The sequence below is a fragment of the Neofelis nebulosa genome, chromosome 7, assembly GCF_028018385.1.
Source record: "Neofelis nebulosa isolate mNeoNeb1 chromosome 7, mNeoNeb1.pri, whole genome shotgun sequence".
Taxonomy (NCBI): domain Eukaryota; kingdom Metazoa; phylum Chordata; class Mammalia; order Carnivora; family Felidae; genus Neofelis; species Neofelis nebulosa.
The window spans coordinates 87812526-87836143 of record NC_080788.1 but is presented as its reverse complement, the minus strand read 5'-3'; the positions used below and the strand labels follow the sequence as shown (position 1 = coordinate 87836143).

The window sequence follows — 23618 nt, the reverse complement described above, 5'->3', positions numbered from 1 at the left end:
TACTATTACTTCCAAGTAAGGAGAAAAATTATTTCTATGTGTTGATCCCTGAATAAGGGCTCACACAACATACAAAAAACAGTTTGTCTATCTAGATTTCTCAATCTATTAGTTACAATTTGAAAACAGTTAAATCTCAGCAACCTACTTCAACTTTTGAATGGGTGACACTTATTTGGAGCAGGCATTGTTTTCTGGTGTTAAATCGCTTCAGAAAAATAACTTAGTAGATTTTATTTCTTTCCATTGAAAGATATCATCAAATCAAACTGACTTAGTTTTACTTCATGTCCTTAATCAGCCCCAACTTTAAATTATAGTTTAAAGCGGTCATACATCTGTACCATTAAATATTCATATATTTAAAAATAAGGGATTGTCCTTTAGTTAAGGATTTAGCATATTTTCAGTGCTGAATAAAATAATAATAACTTCAGTTAGTGAAATTATAAGATTAAGGCCAAAACTACAATACATTTCTTAAACTGTAACAATTACTGATTAAATAAGACCTTGTAAGAACTTTTGGTGGCTTGGATAATTCATCATACACGTTTGAGAGTTTACTGAGTTTCAATCTTTTCTTCCATTTCGTCTTCTTTTTCTTGGGATAAACAATGTAACTTATGCCAGCTTTTCTAGATGCTTCAATGAGAGAGAGAGACAGATCTCTCACATTGCTTCTGTTCTGGATGTGATCTAAGATAGTGTCTATATTTTCTTTCACAGGGATGGCTTCCTCAGTTTCACTTTGCTGAGTCATCCAGCGCTCCAGCTCCTTTGCTTTCTGAAATAGAATCTGTTTCATATTGCTTTGCATGTCATCCTTAATCTCTAATGGAGTTATGGTCTCCTCTTTCCTCAACTCCACTGCAGATTTTACTCTCTTAATTAGCAAGAAACAAAGATAAAACCATTTAAAATCAATTTAGTTGCTGTGTGTTTTAATTAATTCAGTTACAATTACTATTAACGTAGTTTGGTCACTTGTTGAAAATTTTTAAGTCGTATTTTTGATGTTTTTCAAAGTCAACTTATAAAGTTAATAGTAGGTTAGTTAAAGCAAAGTACAATAATTTGGTAATGTGACACTTTGTTAGCTACATAAAAATAACACTATAAAGTATATATGCATTAACTGTGATTTGATATATTCTTAATTAAAAGAGAATGCTCTTTACATATTGAAATAAAGTACAAACTCTACTTTTACTTGTAATGCAAATAAAAAAAAATTGGTAGAATGGGTAAGAAATACTAAAATGACCTATCCTAAAAAATCAATTTGAGTCAATTTTCTTTTCTTTTCTCTTCTTTTTTTAGAGAATGTTCTTTTTTTAAGTTAATTTTATTTATTTTCAGACAGAGGGAGAGCTCCTGTGCATGAGTGGGGGAGGGGCAGAGAGAATAGGACAGGGAGAATCCCAAGCAGACTCTGTGCTGTCAGTGGGGAGCCCAACATGGGGCTTGAACTGTGAAATCATGACCTGAGCTGAGTCAGCCGATTAACTAACTGAGCCACCTAGGCACCTCAGTGAGTTAATTTTCAAAAACACTTTAACAACACTGAATTTCTATACAGAAGTATTCAAGTATTCTTTACAATAATTTCAAGTCAATATTTACAAGCTTAAGAAAAAGAATTCCAGCCTAATATTTACTTTATCTAATCATCAGAGAATCCACTTAACTTTTAATAATAATATCAATATTATAATATGCTAATAATTGTAAATAACTTGTAATAATTATGCATTAGTTCTTGAAACTCTAACAATAAACCTAATAAAAGACATTAACTGCAATTCTTTAATATAGAATTTCCAGTTTATTGAGCCATGGTCCATAAATTAACTGCATTTAAGTTTGCTAATAAATTTGTTATGCAAATGTTTTTCTTTATAGTGAAGTTAGGCCCAAATTCCAAACATAACAATTTCACACAAACTAGTTATATACTTTAAGATGTACTAAAGTACAATAGAGATATTGACACTCCATAACTTACCATAATTCCCCTATCTCAAGAAACCATATATAACTCACTATATAATTAGAATAGAGAATAGGGTAATACATAAACTACAGAATATGTGTATGTACAATACACACACACACACACACACACATATACATATATATATCAAGAAAGATAGTCATGTGTATGTATGTGATATATACGTCAATAAAACACATTCCTGAAAAAAAAGTGGAACATAAGATTTCCCGCTTGCTGACTAGATATGAATTACACAGAGAGGCTCCATGCATCTCTGTCGGACACTCAGGAAGGAATCCTGAGGAATCTATAACTATAAAGTAGAGCTAACAGAATGGGTTTGGGGCTTTTTCATACCCTTATTGAAATATTATAGATATATAACATATGTAAATTTGTTATACAAATTGTATTTGTATACAAAATAATGATATGATATGTGCATATACTGTGAAATGATTACTACAGTAAGGTTAGTTAACAACTCCATCCTCTCACAAAATTACCATTGTTTTTGTGTGGCAATAACATTTAAGATCTACACTCTTAACAACTTTCAAATATATACAGTATTGTTAGTTATAGTCACCAGGCTGTACATTAGAACCCCAGAACTTACACATCTTATAACTGACTCTTGTACCCTCTGGCCAACATCTGTTCGATCCTCTTTTCTCCACCCCAGCCCCAGTATTTATTCTATGTTTCTGTAAGTTCAGCTTTTTTAGATTCCTCATATAAGTGAAAACAGACAGTATTTATCTTTCTCTGTCATGTAGCATAATATCCCAAGGTCCATCCATGTTGTCACAAACGGCAAAATTTCCTCATTTTTTGTAGTTGATATTCCATTATTTACATATTGTATGTACACACATACTACAAGAAAAGAAAACTGCTGGCTAATATCCCTGATTAGTATAAATGGAAAATTCTCAAGAAAATACTAGCAGACTGAATTCAACAGCACATTAAAAGGATTATACAACATGATCATGTGGGTTTTATCCATCAGATGCAAAGACGATTCAACATACACAAATCAATAAAAGTGACACAACACATTAACAGAATGAAAGATAAAGGCTATATATGATTGTTTCAATAGATGTAGATAAAGCATTTGACAAAACTCAACTTCTTTTCATGATAAAAACGCGCAACAGATTTGGTATGGAAGGAACACACCTCAACATAGTAAAGGCCATATACGACAAACCCACAGCTAATATCACGATCAATAGTAAAAGACTGAAAACTTTCCTGCTAAGATCAGGAACAAGACAAAGAGTACTCACTCTTGCCACTTTTGCCTAACATAGTACTGGACGTCTTAGCCAAAGAAATTAGGAAAGAAAAATAGGCATCCAAATTAGAGAGAAAGTAGTAAAACTGTCTCTGTTTGCAGATGACATAATCACATACAGACAAAACTCTAAAGACTCTACCAAAAGACTGTCAGAACTAATTACTGAATTTGGTAAAACTGCAGGTTACAAAATCTTTTTTTTTTAACGTTTATTTATTTTTGAGACAGAGAGAGACAGAGCATGAACGGGGGAGGGGCAGAGAGAGAGGGAGACAGAATCTGAAGCAGGCTCCAGGCTCTGGGCTAATGGCCCAGAGCCTGACGCGGGGCTCGAACTCACGGACCGTGAGATCGTGACCTGAGCTGAAGTCGGATGCTTAACTGACTGAGCCATCCAGGCGCCCCTGTAGGTTACAAAATCAATACACAGAAATCAGCTGCATTTCTGTGCACTAGCAATGAATTATCGGAAAAATAAATTTAAAAACTCCATTTACAATAGTATCAAAAATAATTAAAAATACTTAGGAATAAATATATTCAAAGACGTGAAGGATTTGTATACTGAAAATTATAATACGATGATGAAAGAAATTGAAGAAGACACAAATAAGTGAAGGGTATCACATAAACCAGAAAAACTAGTATTTTAAAACGTCCATACTACCAACGCCATTAATAGATTCAATATAATCCTTATCAAAATTCCAATCTCACTTTTCAAAGAAATAGATAAAACAATCCTAAAATTCATATGGAACCAGAAAAGAACCTGAATAGTCAAAGCATTCCTGAAAAAGAACAAAGGTGGAGATTTCACAATTCCAGATTTCAAAATTCATTAAGAAACAATAGTAATCAAAACAGTATGGTACTGGCATAAAAACAAACACATAGACCAATGGAATAGAATCAAGAACCTAGAAAGATCCCATGCATATATGGTCAACTAATATTTGACAAAGAAGCCAAGAATACTCAATGAGGAACTGATAGTCTCTTCAATCAATTGCTCTAAGAAAACTAGATATTCATATGCAAAAGAATGAAATTTCCTATCTCACACTACTCACAAAAATGAACTCTAAACAAATTAAAGATTTCAATTTAAATTCTTAAACTATAAAACTACTAGATGTAAACATAGGGAAAAGCTATTTGATATTGGCCTTGGTAATGCTTTTTTCAATATGATACCAAAAGTACAAGCAACAAAAGCAAAAATAAACAAGCAGTGGGACTACATCAAACTAGAGAGCTTCTGCACAGCAAAATAAACAATCAGTAAAATGAAAAGCCAACCTACAAAATGGGAAAAAATATCTGCAATCCATCTATCTGAAAAGGGGTCGATATCCAAAATATATAATAATCTCTTTTAACTCAATAGCAACAACAACAAAATCCAATTAAAAAATGGTCAGAGCAACCGAATAGAGATTTTTCCAAAGACATGCAAATGGCCAATGGGTTCATAAAAAGATGTTCAACGCCAGTAATCATCAGGAAAATGCAAGTCAAAACTACAATGAGATATCACCTCAAACCTGTTAGAATGGCTATTATAGGGAGGAGTTCCCATGAAGATGGCAATATACCAAGACCCTGAACTCACCTCCTCCACAGAACACACTAAATTACACCTATTTACACAACAATTCCTCCTGAAGAACTGAAGGCCAACTGAACAGCTTCTGAACAACCAAAGATAGAGAATGACAAAAAAGAACAGCAAGACAGACAAAGACATGGAGACAAAGGGAACTCCCACCCCTGATCCTGTACACGACAGTGGAGAGGGTAGTTCTGAGGAACTGGGAACAGATTTGTCTTTCCTTAGGCACAGAAAAAAAAAAGCCACAGTTTAACGTTTTTATTTATTTTTGAGAAAGAGAGAGAGCATGAACGGGGGAGGGTCAGAGAGAGAGGGAGACACAGAATCTGAAACAGTCTCCAGGCTCTGGGCGGTCAGCACAGAGCCCAACGCGGGGCTCGAACTCACAGACCGCGAGATCACGACCTGAGCTGAAGTCGGACGCTTAACCGACTGTGCCACCCAGGCGCCCCCAAAAAAGCCACAGTTTAAAAGAGCAACTAGTAGGGGCGCCTGGGTGGCGCAGTCGGTTAAGCGTCCGACTTGGGTTCAGGTCATGATCTCGCGGTCCGTGGGTTCGAGCCCCGCGTCAGGCTCTGGGCTGATGGCTCGGAGCCTGGAGCCTGTTTCCGATTCTGTGTCTCCCTCTCTCTCTGCCCCTCCCCCGTTCATGCTCTGTCTCTCTCTGTCCCAAAAATAAAGTTGAAAAAAAAAATAATAAAAGAGCAACTAGTATATAAAAGAGACAACACTGGACCAAATGGAGGAGGAGCTTTGGGAAGCTCTCCAGGTCAGAGGAACTAGAGAAGAACACAGCTTACAGTCCTTCTCCACCTTAAAAGCCTAGATAGAATCAGGGTCTGGATACCCTAACTGGTGGGTCCAGTCATCACAGCAAGCTTACGACCTCAATAAGCCCAGGGTCTGCAAGCCCATGCCAGCCCCCAGTGTGCCGGGGCACAGAAAAAAGAGCCAAGGTGTAAAAGGGAAGGAACTGCAGGAATGCCCCCCCCCCCCCGCTTCACCTTGAAAGCCTAGCCCAGAACAGGGTCCAGCCCAAGGTCAGCTTGCAAGCTTAGCCAATCCCAGGGACTGCAATCCCAAGGTCCACAAGCCCACACCAGTCCCTGTGGTACTAGAGCACAGAAAATAAACCAGGAATTTTCTTTGGTTGTTTTAGTTATTTTGTTTTTATTTTTCAATAATTATTTTTATTGTTTTTTTATTTGTCTTGTTTTTATTTTTGCCCCTTTGGGTTTTTTTCTTTTTTTTAAAACATTTATTTATTTTTGAGAGACAAAGACAAAGCACGAGCAGGGGAGGGACAGAGAGAGAGGGAGACACAGAATCTGAAGCAGGCTCCAGGCTCAGCTGTCAGCACAGAGCCCCATGCAGGACTCAAAACAACGAACCTTGAACCTTGAGATCATGACCTGAGCCGAAGTTGGATGCTTAACCAGCTGAGCCACCCAGGTGCCCCATTTTGTTGTTTTTTTTTTTCTTTTCTTTTTTCTTCTTTTCCTTTCTTCCTTTTTTCCTTTCTTTTCTCTTTTCTTTTTTCCTTTTTTATTTTACTTTTATTTTATTATTATTTTCTTCTCTCTGTAAAAAGCCACGGTTTAAAAGAGCAACTGGCATTTACAGCCACAGCTCCAACCAGACAGCAAAAGTCGCCAAGCACACAGTCTGCACAGGGGACACCATATACAAGAGCGACCATTCCTTCAAGTTTAGGAGGAGTAGCTGTTCCACCTAGAAACAAATCCAGAAAGTCAAGAAAATGGGGAAACAGAAATATGCTCCAGAAGAAAGAACAAGAAAAAAACTCAGAAAAATAACTAAATGAAAAAGAGATAAGCAATATGCCTGATAAAGAATTTAAATTAATAATCATAAAGTACTCACTGGGATGGACCAAAGAGTGAAGAACTCAGTGAAACATTCAATAAAGAGATAGAAAATATATATAAAAAAAAATAACCAATCAGGACTGAAGACTACAAGAACAGAAATAAAAAACATACTAGAGGGAATCAACAGTAGATCAGAGGATGTCGAAGAACGTCACAGTGACCTGGAAGGCAGGGTAATAAAAAGAACACAAGCTGAACAGTAAAATGAGAAAAGAATTTTTTAAAATGAGGATAGATTAAGGGATCTCTTGGATAACCTCAAGTGGGCAAACATTTGCATTATAGTGGTCCCAGAAGAAAAAGAGAAGGAGAAAAACATAGAAAACTTATTTAAAGAAATAATAACTGAAAAGTCCCCCAACCTAGGGAAAGAAATAGACTTCCAAGTCCAAGAAGCACAGAGTTCCAAACAAGATGAACCCAAGGAGGTCCATACCACAGCACATAATAATTAAAATGTCAAAGGTTAGGGGTGCCTGGGTGGCTCAGTCAGTTAAGCATCTGACTTTGGCTCAGGTCATGATCTCACAGTTCAAGAGTTCAAACCCCAGTCAGGCTCTGTCCTGACAGCTAAGAGCTTAGAGCCTTCTTCAGGTTCTGTGTCTCCCTCACTCTCTGCCCCTCTTCTGCTGTTCTCTTTCTCTCAGAAATAAATAAACATTAAAAAAAATTTTTTAAATAATAATAAAATGTTAAAGGTTAAAGATAAAGAGAAGATAAAAGCAGCAAGAAGAAACAAAAAGTTTACCTGTAAGAAAAAAACCTATAAGGCTTTCAGGTGATTATTCAGCAGAAACTTTGCAGGTCTGAAGGGAGTAGCATAATATATTCAAAGTGCTGAAAGTAAAAACCTACAACCAAGAATACTCTACACCGACAAAGTTATCATTCAGATTTAAAGGAAAGATAAAGATTTTCCTAGACAAACAAAAGATAAAGGAGTTTGTGACCACTAAACCATCCTTACAAGAAATGTTAAAGGGATTTAAGTGGAAAACAAATGGCCACAGTTAGACATAAGAAAATTATTAATAAAAAGATGTAAACTATGACAACATATGTATAAAATGTGGAGGAGGGAGTAAAAAGGGACAAGTGAAGGGGAAAAGAAAAAGAAAGCAATGTTTTTTCTTTTTTTTTTTTAATGTGTTTGAACTTAAATGACCATCAAATTTATATAGACTACTATGTACTTTGGATGTTACATATGAACCCCATGGTAACTGCAAACCCAAAACCTATGATAGATACACAAAAAAAAAAGAGGTAGAATGGCTATTATAAAAAAAGACAGGAGATATCGAGTGTTGGTAAAGCTATAAGGAAAAGAGAACCCTTGTCCACTATTGATAAGAATGTAAATTTGTTCAGCCACTAGGGAAACAGTATGGAGGTTGCTCAAAAAATTAAAAATAGAACTACCATATGATCCAATCCCACTTCTGGGCATATATCCAAAGGAAATGAAATCAGGACCTTGAAGAGCTATCTTCCTTATTCCTTGCAGCATTAGTAACAATAGCCAAGATATAGAAACAACCTAGGGGCCCATCAATGGAATAATGGATAAGAAAATGTGATGTATATATATTTGCATATATATAATGGGATATTATTCAGCCATTAAAAAAGGAACTTCAGGATGCTGGGAAGGCTCAGTCAGCCTGCTTGGGATTCTTTCTCTCGCTCTCTCTCTGTCCCTCCCCCTCCCCCTCTCAAAATAAATAAATAAACTTTAAAAAAAAAAGGGAAATTCTGCTATTTGCAACAACACGGATGGACCTTGAGGGCATTATGCTAAGTAAACTAAATAAATAAGTCAGACAGAGAAAGATAAATACTATATAATCTCACTTATACATGGAATCTTAAAAACAACAACAACTCATAGGTACAGAAAAGAGATTGCTGGTTGCCAGAGGCAAGGATTGGGTGATGGATGAAATGGGTGATGATGGTCAAAGGGTATAAAATTCCATTATAAAATAAATAAGTCCTGGGGATGTAATACAGCATAGTCACTGTGGTTAAAATACTGTATTGTATATTTACAAGCTGAAAATTTTTTTAAAAAAAATTGGGAGCACCTGGGTGGCTCAGTCAGTTGAGCATCTGACTTCAGCTCAGGTCATGATCTCACAGTTTGCGGATTCAAGCCCTGCATTGGGCTCTATGCAGACAGCTTAGAGCCTGGAGCCTGCTTTGGATTCTGTGTCTCCCTCTCTCTCTGCCCATCCCCTGCTTGCACTCTGTCTCCCTCTCTCTTTCTCAAAATAATAAATAAACATTAAAAAAATGTTTAAGTTGCTAAGAGTAGATCTTAAAAGTTCTCACCACATGTAAAAAATGTATCACTATGTTAACTAGACTTGATGTGGTGATCATTTTGTAGTACATACTGTTATTGAATTACAATGCTATATACTTGAAACTAATATAATGTTATATGTCAATTATATGCCAATAAAGAAATCCTAAGGATAGTGTGATTGTACAGAGATATAAAACAGAGGAATCAAAAGGTCAGTAAGAAAAGACAATGTCAGAAATGACATAGGAAGCAGGCTAATGTTATGCAAGTTAAAAGCAAGTAACATGGAGGGTCAAGAAAGATTTCTAAGATTTCAGACAGAAAAACAGAAGCTGAAGCTAGATGTCAATGCCACTGAGGGTAAGCACCAGCCACTCCAGGGGCACCGGGGTGGCTGAGTCAGGTGAGCATCCGATTCTTGGTTTTAGCTCAGGTCATGATCCCCCAGGTTGTGAGATCAAGCTCCGCCGTGGGTTCTGCGTGGACAGCATGGAGCCTGCTTGGGATTCTTGCTCTCCCTCTCTCTCTGCCCTCCCCCAATTGTGCTTTCTCTCTCTCTCAAAATAAATAAATGAACTAAAAAAAACACAAAAAACAAAAAACCAGCCACTCCAAAAGGCCTGTGCATTCTTCATGCAGAGGAAAGTACATTGCATTTAGTAAGAGGCGGTGTGGGTTTAACTTCTAGCTCTGCCATTTATCGCTTTATGACCTTTGTTTTTTTCACACATAAAATAAGGATAATATCTGTCTCACCTTCCTTCTCTCGGGATATTGTGAAGCTTGAGACCAGACTGGACTAGTGTTCATGAAAATGCTTTAAAACTGTGAGCCCAGTGCAAATGTAGGTCAATATTATAATGGCTTGACTTATAATACATCAAGTAAAGTCAAATTATGAACATGAGATACTTTCAAAAGCTGTTGAAAACCTTAAATTGGCACCACCAACCACAATTTTACAGGGGCTACCAAATACGCACTCAAATCCAAACTTTTAATCAAATCTGAATGAATCAACTCACTATACTATCTCAGGAAAGCAAACAAAAAAATCATCAATAGTGATTATTACTAGAAATATAAGCATTTCTTTTGAATAATAAAAACCAAAAATGATCATACCTTTAATTGAGGAAATGGTGTGCTGAAACATTTTTGGATACTTTCAAATGATGCAGATTTTTTTAGGAAAAGAAACTGAAATAACCAAATGACAAATATGCATTGACTATAGATACTATTTGGTAAAGTACAATATCATATGACAATTGACTATAAATGCTTAGGTAAATTAATTAAATGCAGAAATGCTAATTAAAATACACATTCTGACTGACTTTGAAGTCACCGATTTCACAGAGAGGAACAGAACTGAAAATCCATCAGTTAATTTAGAAAAGTGTATAAATAATGGAAACTCTTATTTTTTTTAATTCAACAATACAACAAATACTTACCAAAGCTTTCTGGTCGGTGCAAGGGGCACAAGTGTGTATAAATGTGCCGTAAATATGCTGAGCCATTGATCCCCTCGGCACTGAGGCTGCACTAGTAGGACCTGAAGCAGCTACTGTCCCCTGAACAGTCACCTCTTATCATGAGCAACCTCAACCTTTTACTCCACAGGAGCATACAAATATCATCACTTCCTTTGAGAGCTATTATACTGTAAGAGTTGGGAAATACTACTATACTAGATAGTGTAGAAAGTACAAAAAAAAAATGACATGTTCCATATCCTCAACCAATGTAATGGTAGAAACAGAAAGAAAAGGAAACTGTAATCCAAAGCAGCTGTGGCCCTGACTTCAGATGGTATGAATGAGTCTGGTGTAAAGAGAACACAAGATAGGCAGAGTCAGTTCTGAGGGGGACAGGGACCTGGATACACTGGCGGGAAGAGGTAGTGCAGGGCTGGCCTGTGAGAGGTGGCAACATTCCCATAGACTGAGCTGGAGTTGAGAATATCCCAGGCCAAGGGAACAGCCTAAACAAGCACAGAGAATGCAGCAGGGGCATGGGGGAGTCACCAAGGACTCTGGTGCAGGCAGAGTACTGGGTACATGCAGACCACATAAAAGCAGAAACATAATGGGAGATAAGCTAGAAAGTCTGGTTGAGGCCAGGTTATGAGCCTTAATGAAGCACTCTGACTTAATTTGTTAGGTGGAGTTACTCAGTTTGAGACATGAGTGACATAATCCTACTTGTTTTAAGAATATAGCAGGTGGAGCACCTGGGTGGCTCAGTCGGTCAAGTGTCCATCTTTAGCTCGGGTCATGATCTCACGGTTCATTGGTTCAAGTCCCGCTGTTGGGCTCTGTGCTGACAGCCTGCTACAGATTCTGTGTCTCCCTTTCTCTCTGCTCCTCCCCTGCTCATGCTCTGTATATCTCCCTCTCAAAAATAAATACACATGTAAAAATTAAAAAAAGAAAGAATAAAGTAGAAGGCAGTAGGAGGATGAAGAAGCAGCTACTAAAACTGGGAATAGCTGACAGGCAGGTATACATAATGCTACTAAAATAGTCTAGAAAGTACACGTGGCACTCCAAACTAGAAGGTGACGTTCACTGGTTCAATTATTCTTTATGTGATGGTCACTGCTCTAGGTGATATGGATAAAAGAGTGAAGAAGAGTGCTATGACCCCAGGCTGGTGAGGAATAAAATGATCAAACATACATACGGACAAATATTTAGTAAGTGCTATAAGGAAAATAGCAAAAAAGTGATCTATATTAACATTATCCCCTCCAAAAAAAAAAGTATTACCTAACTGTATGGGGGATAAAGGAGGAGTCATAGACATATCTTTAACCTAGTTAACTGACCAGAATAGGATTTGATTTGTCCCAAGGCACCAAGACTTTCCACTATGTGCCATTCAGCATCCCAAGATATCATCAAGGGGAGCAGAGGGCTGAAGGCACTAATGAAAGAAAAATAAAACTGTTTCTTGTTTGTCCCCCATAAAGTGAAGGACATTTATTAAACCAGTTATGTATAGTTTATACCTTTCTTCTTCTCTTAGTTTCTCTCAATCATTGTCTCTTTTCTATCCAATTATGTATATTATTTAATTAGTTTACTTGTATACACTAAAGTGATAACAAAGCCATAAGCATGAGTCTAATCACCATTTAGAGAATTCAGTTTTACTGTTTCATGGCCATAACCAATGCCCCCATTTGGTCAAAACATTCACAGACATGTTTCTTTAATCATTTAAGACCTAGGCAAGAAGTGATAAATGAGTGTAAGACCGGAAATTTTCAAAGTTTTAAGAAAATTCATAGCAGACATTCTGCTATTCATCAGTAAATAACATCTTCTGAGTGTCACAAAGACAACACATTTGAAAAAGAAAGTGTGTCCTCAGCAAAGACACCAGTAATGAATGTTCTGAGGCATTTCCCAGACTAAGGAAGCACCAACAAATAATTTCCAGAACTACTAGAAATCGTATCTGAGCTGCAGGCAGATAAAGCAACCAACCCACAATTTAAAATAAAAATCACACATACCCTAGAACTTCTGCTATGCCGATTTAAAGCGACACTTTCCTTGCTTTCAGATGAAAATTCCTCAATTAAAATTTTGCTTGCTTGAACACTCTGTTATAAAAAGATAACAGTTTTAAGTTATATAGTGGAGTACTTTAAAAAGCCTTTGATTACTGTTATGTCATAATACAACATTATTACCAAATGTATGGAAAAGGTAGAAGTACGGAAAACGTTTACCACAGACATATTAGAAGTCCAGCTACAGCCATAATATTTGGCCAAAACCCACAATTTGGCTTCTGTGTTGGCCATTGGCCAAATAGATTCTTTTACTTTACTTCTGGCAGTACTAATCTCAGGAGCAATCAATGACACTGTGATCCCATAGGTTAGCATTGAATCTATTTAATATGCCAATATCAGAATTGTGAATAAGACATATTATTTGGATTTACTGTCAATATATGACTATTCTCTGTCAGATATAAGTAAGCATTCTAAATTTTTATTGGAATGGAAAGCTCCTTAAATGCTTTACAATTCAAACTCTTTCCACCAACTAAGTTATATATGTATACTTATTGTTGTAAGGGTAAATTATTATTAAGTGTGTTATTCTTCTATATTATAATCAGTGATTTGGATATATAGAAACAACTAGAAGATCTAAGTTTGACAGCCTGGTGTAGTCATGATGAGTTAAATCATACTGCTACTTTACTGAAATTTTTAGGTCTCAAACAACTAACATTTCAAAATCAAACGATATGTATTCAATAGGAAATTAAGCTTTTAAAAGTACCAGGAAATTGTCACTGAGAATGGAACAGATATGGAGAAGGCTATGGGTAATTTAGGAATTACCAGCATTGATTTTTATTTATCTTCTAGTGTATTTTTATAACACAGCTATAGCACAGTATAAGCTAAGAGAATTACTAAACATAGCAGAAGGCTACCTGGGGTCACCATTACTCTTCAAAGACAAACTACGTGATATACAAGGAACTATTGGAACTGTTGGAACTATTTTGTCATATGCTTACACAAAATATGATGGAATAGCAGCTATTATATATTTAAGAAAATTCTTTTAACAATAACAAAAGACAAAAACCATAATAATGTATTTTACAGATATCAAAACAGCAAAACTTACTAATAATAAATGGTTGCTTTTTAAAAAGAGAACATGGTTCATATATTGGAACCTGACAAGATATTGGCCAAACCAATGTGTCTTGAGAGAGCAAGTATTGCTTATATGATACCTGATGTAACTCCAGAGTTATTGCTCTACTCCAGAGGTATTGCTAAAACTTGTATGCATCCAATAATAGCTGGGATGCAGATAGAAATGGAAACAGTTTTGCTATCTGAAAAGTCAATTATGACTCTGCTTCTAATTATGGCAGGCTAGGTAATTCTGCTGAGGAAAACTAAGAAAGCTACTTGTAGTATGAAAAACACAATCTTCAAAGCATCAAAAAGCTAACATGATGATGAACAGATACTGGGCCAAAATCTAAGAAAAGGCAAGAACCTGGAAAAGTAAGCCCAGTATTCAAGATGCTTTTGTTATGATACTTGCCAAAGCAGCTGCAAATCTGAGTTACAGATTGACAAATTCTTGGGCAAGGGTGATAGAAATTGAAGCCCAGAACTTACCTAAGTTATGGAACTTGATTTATTTATAGATTATTTATTTATTTATTTATACACAAATGTAATACACTGTATAATATTGTACATATACAAAATATACAAGTATCCAAGGCTACAGGAGATGCTACATGCTCAGATTTAAAGTGAAAAGAAGCGTGGGTGCCCGGCGGTCTCAGTCAGTAGAGAATGTGACTCTTGATCTCAGGGTCCTGAGTTCAAACCTCACATTGGGCATGGAGCCTACTAAAATAAAATAAAATAAAATAAAATAAAATAAAATAAAATAAATAAATAAAATAAAATAAAATAAAAGTTTTAAACCTCTTTTTTAAAAAAGAATGGTAGTAAGTAACCTTTGTGTAGACTTTCAGCCTCAGTTCCATCACAAGGGTGGTCAAAGAAATTCAAGCCTCAACTTTAGACTAAAACTATTTCTGAGGGCTAACTTCTGACAAGAAGCTTCTCTGGAAAAAAGAAATGCCATTGTTAGTCTCAAACGTTTCCTAAAAATAACGTTTTAAATACAATAATAAACATTTAAAGATAGGTACACAAAGAAATAAAACACTAGAACATAACAGATTTGGGAAAAAAATAAATATTCTAAAAAGAAAAACACAAAACCAAATTTAAAAATACAGTAAACAAGTTTAACAGTATCTTAGACACAACTGAAGAAAGAATTTATGAACTTGAACTATAAGATAGACCAGAAGGGAAATTACCCGGAATCCAGCATCAAGAGAAAAAAAAAAAAAAAAGAAGAAGATAATACATATGATTAAAATCCCAGAAAATGAAAGAAAGAATGGACAGAGGCAACATTTGAAGAAGTCATAACTAAAAATTCTCCATAGTTGATGAAAGACATCAAAGTATGCATTCAAAAATCCCAGATTCCAAAGCATAAATAAAAAGAAATCTGCCCGCTAGATACACCATATAGAAAATAGGGGGAAAAAAAGAGAAAAACTTAAAAGTAGCCACTTTGGGAGCAAGCAAGGAGTTGACCATCCTCAAAAATTTCACATTTAAGACCCATTTCTCAACAGCAATAGTGGATGCCAGAAAATAGTAGAACATCATTAGTGTACTAAAAGAATATATCTGCAAAATACATCATACCCAAGTATAATCCCTCTCAAGAATGAGCTAATATAAAGACATTTGAAACAAAGAAAAAACAAGATTTTCACCAACTATGGAACTCCCACTTGCCTTAAAGCAAATTCTAAAGGATATATTTTAGGCAAAAGGTAGAATGATGCCAGACAAAGATCTGAGATAGTAGAGAGAGAGAAAAAAAAAAGAAAGGAAGAAAGAAAGAAAGAAAAGAAAAGGAAAGAAAAGAAAAGAAAAAAAAGAAAAGAAAAAAGAAAAGAAGAGAGAGATAATTATATTTTATAAAATATTAATAACAATGTTTTGAGGGTTTTAGAAGATAAATATCTAATAATATATCAAAGTAAAAACATACTAAGTCAAAAGGGGGTAAATGGAATTGAAAGGTTTTATTTTTTTATTTTATTTTTTTTATTTTTAATTTTTTTTTTTAACGTTTATTTATTTTTGAGACAGAGAGAGACAGAGCATGAATGGGGGAGGGTCAGAGAGAGGGAGACACAGAATCTGAAACAGGCTCCGGGCTCTGAGCTGTCAGCACAGGGGCCCGATGCGGGGCTCGAACTCACGGACCGCGAGATCGTGACCTGAGCCGAAGTCGGCGCTCAACCGACTGAGCCACCCAGGCGCCCCGAATTGAAAGGTTTTAAAGTCACTGAATTTTCCTGGAAGAGTATAAAGAGTATAAAGGTATTGATCAACATCAGATTTTGATAAGTTAAAGATGTCTGTCGAGGGAAATCACCATAAGAATAAGAAACAGTACACATACTTCCAAAATAGGGATGATAAAACACAATTTTCTGAAATAGAAAAAGTAAAAATAAAACCAGAATATATTATATCCAGACCACTGACTTTTTAAAAAAAATTAACAACAAAAAGTTAAATTTAGGAAAAGGAATAAAAGAAGAAATAAAGGCAAAGTCAATAAAAAACACAAAGTATATGGTAGGATAAAACAAAAAATATCATTAATCATAATATATATATAAACATGTTAAATACACCTTTAAAAAGTAGGGCACACAGACCTTTGTATCTAAATACCATTTCCCATTCAAAGGAACAAGGATTCTTTGAACAAAGGTCTGATTCCAGTTGCGATGTATGGAAAGTGGCCTAGGCCATCTATTTGTGTCAGAAAGTCCTCCTGGATCCTTTTTCTACTAGTCATTGGTGTGAACAACCACCAGCACTGATTTGCTTTTGGACCACCTTTCTAACAGGTTACTGCATCATCACCAGTTGTAACCAGTCCTGGTCACAAACCAATCTTGCTACAATTCTTACTTCTGTTCCAACAATTCTGCCTACTCTCAATTCCTTCTATTCACATTTTCTAAATACGAAGACAGAAAAATACATGCCCCTCCTTTATAAACACAGAGTTTGTGTTTGTACTCATTACAGTATATTGCAGTAATATTACATAGTATTCCTATTACCCCCCAGCTGTGTTAGTTCAGTTAGAAGCAGATATGACCAGTGGAAGACACAGAGAGAGGGAGCAGTAAGAAGCCTTCAGACCATGATGCAGTCTGACACCTGTGAAAGAGGAAGAGAGAGGAAGGAGTGAGTAGCAAGAGCCTCAGATCACAGAGCAGTTCTGAGCCAGGCAGATGGAAAGTTCTGGAGCCAACGCTTCCTGTGAAAACAACCCTCCAGCAAGCAGGAATGGGGTCAACACTAGCAAACCCCTTGTGTTCAGCCACTGGCTAGGAGTAGCCCACAGGAAAAATGGCCTTGGTGCAAATGCCCTGATAGATCTACAGGACAGCAGCTGGAGGCTGGTGGTCATGTATGCTTATGTCAATGGATTCTCTTGAAGGAGATGTAAGCATCACATTTTCATGGATGCCATGCCTATTTTTGCAAATTAATATTTACCAATATTTTACATTAAGGCAATCTTTTGTATCCTTTATGTTATGAACTTTCTTGTTTTAGCTCATCACATATTTCCCCCAAAAATATTATCTTCTGAAATAAATTAAAAGTTCAGACTACACTTAAGGAAATGCAAATATACACATCAATCTTCCAAGATTTAAATTATACATATACTTTGACCGGGAATTCCAAATAGAAAAATTTACAAAGATATATGTGCAAGTGTGGTTTGTAGGGAAGGGGTTGTCTTTGTTTTGGTTTTTGGTTTTTGTGTTTTGTTTTTGTTTTTGCTTTTGTTTTTTTGATGCAGCCTCAGCTGAGATCCTCACTCAAACAACATGACAGATCTTGAGCCAGAACCTTCCAGTTAGGCCAGAAACAGTGGATTCCAGACCCTCAGAAACTGTGTGAGATAGTAATAGTTTGTCGTTTTAAGCTGCTACATTTTGGGATAATTTGATCTGCAGCAATGGATAATTAATATGCCCTTCTAAACTGGGTTAGTAGCTATCAGCACCAGAAAGAGGTAAGGAAAAGGGTAAGGGAACAAATGGGAAAGGAGGGATATTTTTTTGAATGAAGACATAATTAGTACCTTTCTCTTTGGGTTCATAGGAAGGTCAAATGAAATAATACAGGAGAGGTGCCTGGCACAGTGTCTGGCTCATAGTAAATACTCAATAAATGAGAATCAACAGAAGCATGTTTTAAGCAAAATAATCAAGATGAAGAATATAGATTATGTGATTCCACACACGGAAAAACATTAATTTGCATATATTTGCATTACATAAATGAAAATGAACGTGTTTGAAAGGATACACACAATGTAGTTTATAATTGTTAACTTCAAAGAGAAGAGATCCAGGAAAGAACAGCATTCAAGGTGGGGAGTGACATTTTTGCCATACACAGCTGTATCATTTGACTTTTTTCTGCACGAAATTATTCACCCACTATCGTGCAAGTTCTTAAATAATTTTAATTGGCTTTGTTACTCAGAACAGCAAAAAACAATAATATTGCTAAAGGAAACAATGGTGGTTTAACAAAAAAAAAACAAGATAGAAGATTTTTAAAAGACAGAAACCACAGAATAACAACAATAATAATACCAGTAAGACTGAATTAACCATATGCTACTTACGTGGTTCGTCTGAAACAAAGCAAAAATTTTTAAAAATTTAAAAAAACAAGGATTAAAATGAAAATACTCCTGAATACAAACAGAAAAGAACACAGGGATGGCCATATTACAGTAGAATTCCAGCATTAAAAAAGCCAAAGTAGACCATTTAAAATTGATGAGACAGAATTCATAAGAAAGGTAAAACATTGCTAAATTCATAATAAAGATAAAACAGCTTCTAACTGCAAAAAGTAAATAAAAACTACTGGTAACACATGAAGAAATAGATTAAAACAACTGCACTAAAAAATCCTCAAGAGTGTTTTTTAAATCAAGTAAAAGAAATATGCCACAGAAGAATGGACTAATATAACAATATAACAGCTATATCTATTGTTAACTGAGCACTGACTTTTCATTAGGCAATATGCTACAACCTCTCATTAAATTCTCAGAACACCCACTTTACATACAAAAAAAAAGAAAAAAACCCAAAAAAACAAAAAAAACAAAAACAAGACTTGTGGAAACTAAAGATTATCCAGCAAGTGAGTGGGATTCAAATCCAAGATGGATTGGAAAGCCTGTGCTCTGCTTAGTGCTGCCACAAAATGGTCACAACTTAGAATACCATTGAATTAATAGACAATATTGGGATATGTAGGATACCACCAAGCAAATACCAATAAATTCCAAGACACTGATATTCTAAAGAATATATTTTATTAATAAGGATAAAGAATAAAATTAAAATAATGCCAAGTCAGAACAGTTCTAAAAACACTTTCCCACATAAATCATGTATCAAAAACATAATGAAAATGGAAATACAAATTATTTAGAAAATAAATGAACACACTATAAATAAAAATTTATGAAATAAGATCAAAATCTTACATAGAAGAAAATTCATGAAGTACTTATATTACTTAAAAAGAAGAAAGATAAAGACATTCATTCAATTGTAAATCAACACAAGAAATTAGAAAAATGCCCAAATAGAAATGTCAACCTTCTATAGAAAGCAGGAAGCCAACAACCAAAAAATTTTCAAAAATAGAAGTATATGAAGAATATACTTCTGAATATAAAAATTCAGAGCGGCAAAAATTGAATTAATCTGGAAGTGTTTTCAGTCAAAGGTGATAGGTTAAACTTATTTTTCTGACTTACAGGCCAGAAAAATCTAACAGCTAGGGGATCCTATACTGTAAACCTTGCTAAAAAAAAAAAATTAAAGGTATGATTTGATACTGGTGTGAGTATAGTAATTTGAGAAGTAGAGACTAAAGCATTTGTAATTGAAAACAAGTGAGAAAAGATAAACTCATTTTAAAAATATTTTTTAGAGGGGCGCCTGGGTGGCTCAGTTGGTTAAGCGTCCGACTTCGGCTCAGGTCACGATCTCGCGGTATGTGAGTTCGAGCCCCGCATCGGGCTCTGTGCTGACTGCTCAGAGCCTGGAGCCCGTTTCAGATTCTGTGTCTCCCTCTCTCTCTGACCCTCCCCCGTTCATGCTCTGTCTCTCTCTATCTCAAAAATAAATAAATGTTAAAAATTAAAAAATATATATATATATATATATTTTTTAGAAAGAAAAAATTCTCAAAAATATGATTAGGAATGGGAAAGAAAGTGATGCAACATTAGAAATAAAGATTAACCATTAGAAATGGTTAAGCATAGGGGTGCCTGGGTGGCTCAGTCGGTTGAGCAACCGACTTCGGCTCAGGTCATGATCTCACGGTCTGTGAGTTCGAGCCCCACATTGGGCTCTGCGCTGACAGCTCAGAGCCTGGAGCCTGCTTCAGATTCTGTGTCTCCTTCTCTCTCTGCCCCTCTCCTGCTCATGCTCTGTCTCTCTCTCTCTGTCAAAAATAAATAAACATTTAAAAAATTAAAAAAAAAAGAAAGAAAGAAACGGTTAAGCGTCCTACTTGATTTGGGCTCAGGTTATGATCTCACAGCCATAAGCTCTGTGCTGGGTGTGAAGCCTTCTTGGGATTCTCTGTCTCTTCCCCCTCTCTGCTCCCTCTCTCCTTGTGTCTCTCAAAATAAATAAACATTTAAAAAAAAAGAAATAAAGATTAACCCTGAAGAGACAGCATATTCATATGCCACATGTAATTTATACATCTCAATCAGATGGCTTTCTGTAAGAACGAAATGACTCAAGAAAAAATACTTATCATTGAACAACCCAAGAACAAGGAACCCTTGTGCACTATTGGAGTGTATGCAAACTGGTGCAGTCACTATGGAAAACAGTATGGAGGTTTCTCAAAAAACTAAAAAGAGAGGCATGCCTGGCTGGCTCAGTTGGTATAGCAGAAAATGCTTGATCTTGGCATAGTGAGTTTGAGCCCCCAGTGGGTGTAGACATTACTTTTGAAAAATTGAAAACAGAATTACAATATGATCCAGTAATTCCACTACTGGACTTAAGAATATGAAAACACTAATTCAGAAAAATATATGAACCTCTATGTTTAGTGCAGGATTATCTACAATAGCCAATTTACAGAAAAAGCCCAAGTGCCCATTGACGGATGGATAAAGAAGAGGTGGTATATATATACAATGGAATATTACACAGCCATAAAAAAGAACAAAATCTCGCCACTTGCAACAAGAATGGAGCTACAGAGCATAATGCTAAGTGAAATAAGTCAGTCAAAGAAAGACAAATACCATGTTCTTCCACTCATATGTACAATTTAAGAAATAAAACAAACAAAGGGAAAAAGAGAGAGAGAAACCAAGAAACAGACTCTTAGCTATAGAAAACAAACTGATGGTTACCAGAGGGGAGGTACGTGGGGGGATGGGTGAAATAGGTGATGGGGATTAAAGAGTACACTTATCATAATGAGCACTGGGTAATGTACAGAATTTTGAATCACTATATTTTACACTTGAAACTAATAAAACCCTGTGTGTTAACTATACTGGAATTAAAATAAAAAATAAATTAAAATGAATTAAAAAAAGTGAACAACCCAAAAATTAGAAAAGAAAAACTTCTCTGTTTTCAATGACTTAAGCACACACACATTTATTCTAATATTCTTTTATACATGTTTGTAAACACTTCCATCTTAATTAAGGAAGGTGTTACTTGAAAGCATATCATATTCAGTGTAGTTTCAATGAGATAATAATAGGATTTTCTTTTTTTTTTTTAAGTTTTTATTTAAATTCCAGTTAGTTAATATACAGTGTAATATTATAGAAAAGAAAAAAATTCTAATTGTCAAACAATTACTTTCTCAAATGGTTCAGATGTTTCCACTGAGTTCTTCCAAATTTTCTAGATTATTTTATGCTACATCAGTTTCAGAATATTTAAAAAAAAAATGAAATCCTACCCAATTAACTTCATGAAGCAAGAATAAACCTGATAGGAGAATGCAACAAAGAAAAAAAGACATTCCATACATATTTCACCATGAGTATACATTAAAAATAAAGTATTGCCTTACAGAATTCAACATAATATTTAGGCATAATACACCTTAACCAAGTAATCTAAAACATGTAAAGATGTTTCAATATTAACATTCAGAATAGATCTAATATGAATGTGATTCCATCCCTGTCTTGGTTGCAGGGAAGCTAAGTGGTAAACTGATTATTCTATTTCATGCAACATCATATGTGGACAGAATTTTTTATTTAATTTTACCTCTATTACACAAGAAGGGTAATATACCCTTCTTATGCTCTCCCTATGATTTCTTCAATTTTTTGTTTTATCATAATCTGAGTTTTAGTAAGCTGCCCCAAATACCATGCAAATAAAATAATCCTAAGTACTATTAAAAATTTAAGCACAATAATGTTAATCACAGAATTGTTTTAAAAGGAAAAAAATAAAAAGAAAGGAGAAAAGGGGAGAAAAGTAGAAGAAAAGAAGGAAGATGAAGGATTTTTGAGAATGAAAGAAAATGGACCAAAAAACAGGTAGTAATTGTCTTGAGGGAGAAGAATAATAGTTGCATTGGGCTTTCTTCTCTTGACCTTTCTAATTTTTAAAATAATCAGTATAACATAATGTGAGAGCAAACAAACACTCTTTAAGGGAAGAAGAGAAGAGTCAGAACTGTATTGGGTGATATTAAATTAACTAAAAGTACACTTTAAAAAGTAAGTGAAAATGACATGAAGATCTTTTAAACAACCCAAGTAGTTCTATATCTTGGAAACTTGGTCGAATAAAATATTTATTCAAAAAGAAAACAAAACAGGGACTCCTGGGTGGCTCAGTCAGTTAAGCCTCTGACTTCAGCTCAGGTCATCTCACCGTTTGAGAGTTTGAGCCCTGCATTGCACTGTCTGCTGTCAGCACAGAACCAGCTTCAGGTCTTCTGTCTCCCTCTCTCTCTGTCCCTCCCCAGCCTGTACTCTCTCAAAAATAAATAAACATTTAAAAAAAAGCAGAATAATCTTATCGACTGGCTAGAGTGACATGGATAAGTACAACACTATAAGACCATCCAATCAGTCTTAATTATGGCAACAGTTGTCTGACAATTTACATAGCAACTGTCCAGTAAAATTTAATGTCATAATCAATTATACAATTTAATTATTAAACAACCAAAAAAAAGAGAGAAAAGTCATTCAGTGTGTTACCTCATATTTTGGATATAGAATTTCCTTCATAACAGATACTGGAACAGAGAATTTGGGTGAGGTTGGATTCCAAAACAACTTCGTACATCCTGGATAAGCAGACACCTTTGGAAATAAAATGAAAGGTTATTAAAAACCAGCAAATGATCTCTAGTGTAAAGACCCAAACTTCTGTCAAATGTGTTCCTAGTTGCCCAGATAGTGAGTTGACTGGTTCCATAACCACTGAACATCTGGAAAGGCAACTTTTCACACCCACCAGATTAGCAGAAATGTAGAGTTGGCAATTCCAACAAATGTCAACGATGTGGGGAAACTAGCAGAACCACAATGGAGACAAACCAGCCATTTCTAGTAAAATAAAAAATGTATACTTCCCACTGTATACTCTAAGAAAATTCTTACCCATGTGCATGAAGAGACATGTACAGGGATGTTCATGCAGCATACAAAATAGCAAAAAAGAAAACCCAATCTAAATGTCCATTAATAGAAAAACAAATTAATAAAATATGGCATATTCACATAACTAACACT

The 23618-nt window shown here is 35.3% G+C and overlaps 1 protein-coding gene across 3 annotated transcripts in view; it reads right to left on the bottom strand.

Moving 5' to 3' along the window:
• Positions 1-23618, bottom strand: part of TTC6 (tetratricopeptide repeat domain 6) — a 209651-nt gene that overhangs the window by 72941 nt on the left and 113092 nt on the right. For all 3 annotated transcript variants that reach the window (XM_058738878.1, XM_058738879.1, XM_058738880.1), the window contains 4 exons: positions 23082-23186; positions 12656-12745; positions 10252-10326; positions 513-886 (listed from right to left, as the gene is read on the bottom strand). In XM_058738878.1, coding sequence (XP_058594861.1) covers positions 513-886; positions 10252-10326; positions 12656-12745; positions 23082-23186 — 644 coding nt within the window. The remainder of the gene's footprint in view (positions 1-512; positions 887-10251; positions 10327-12655; positions 12746-23081; positions 23187-23618) is intronic.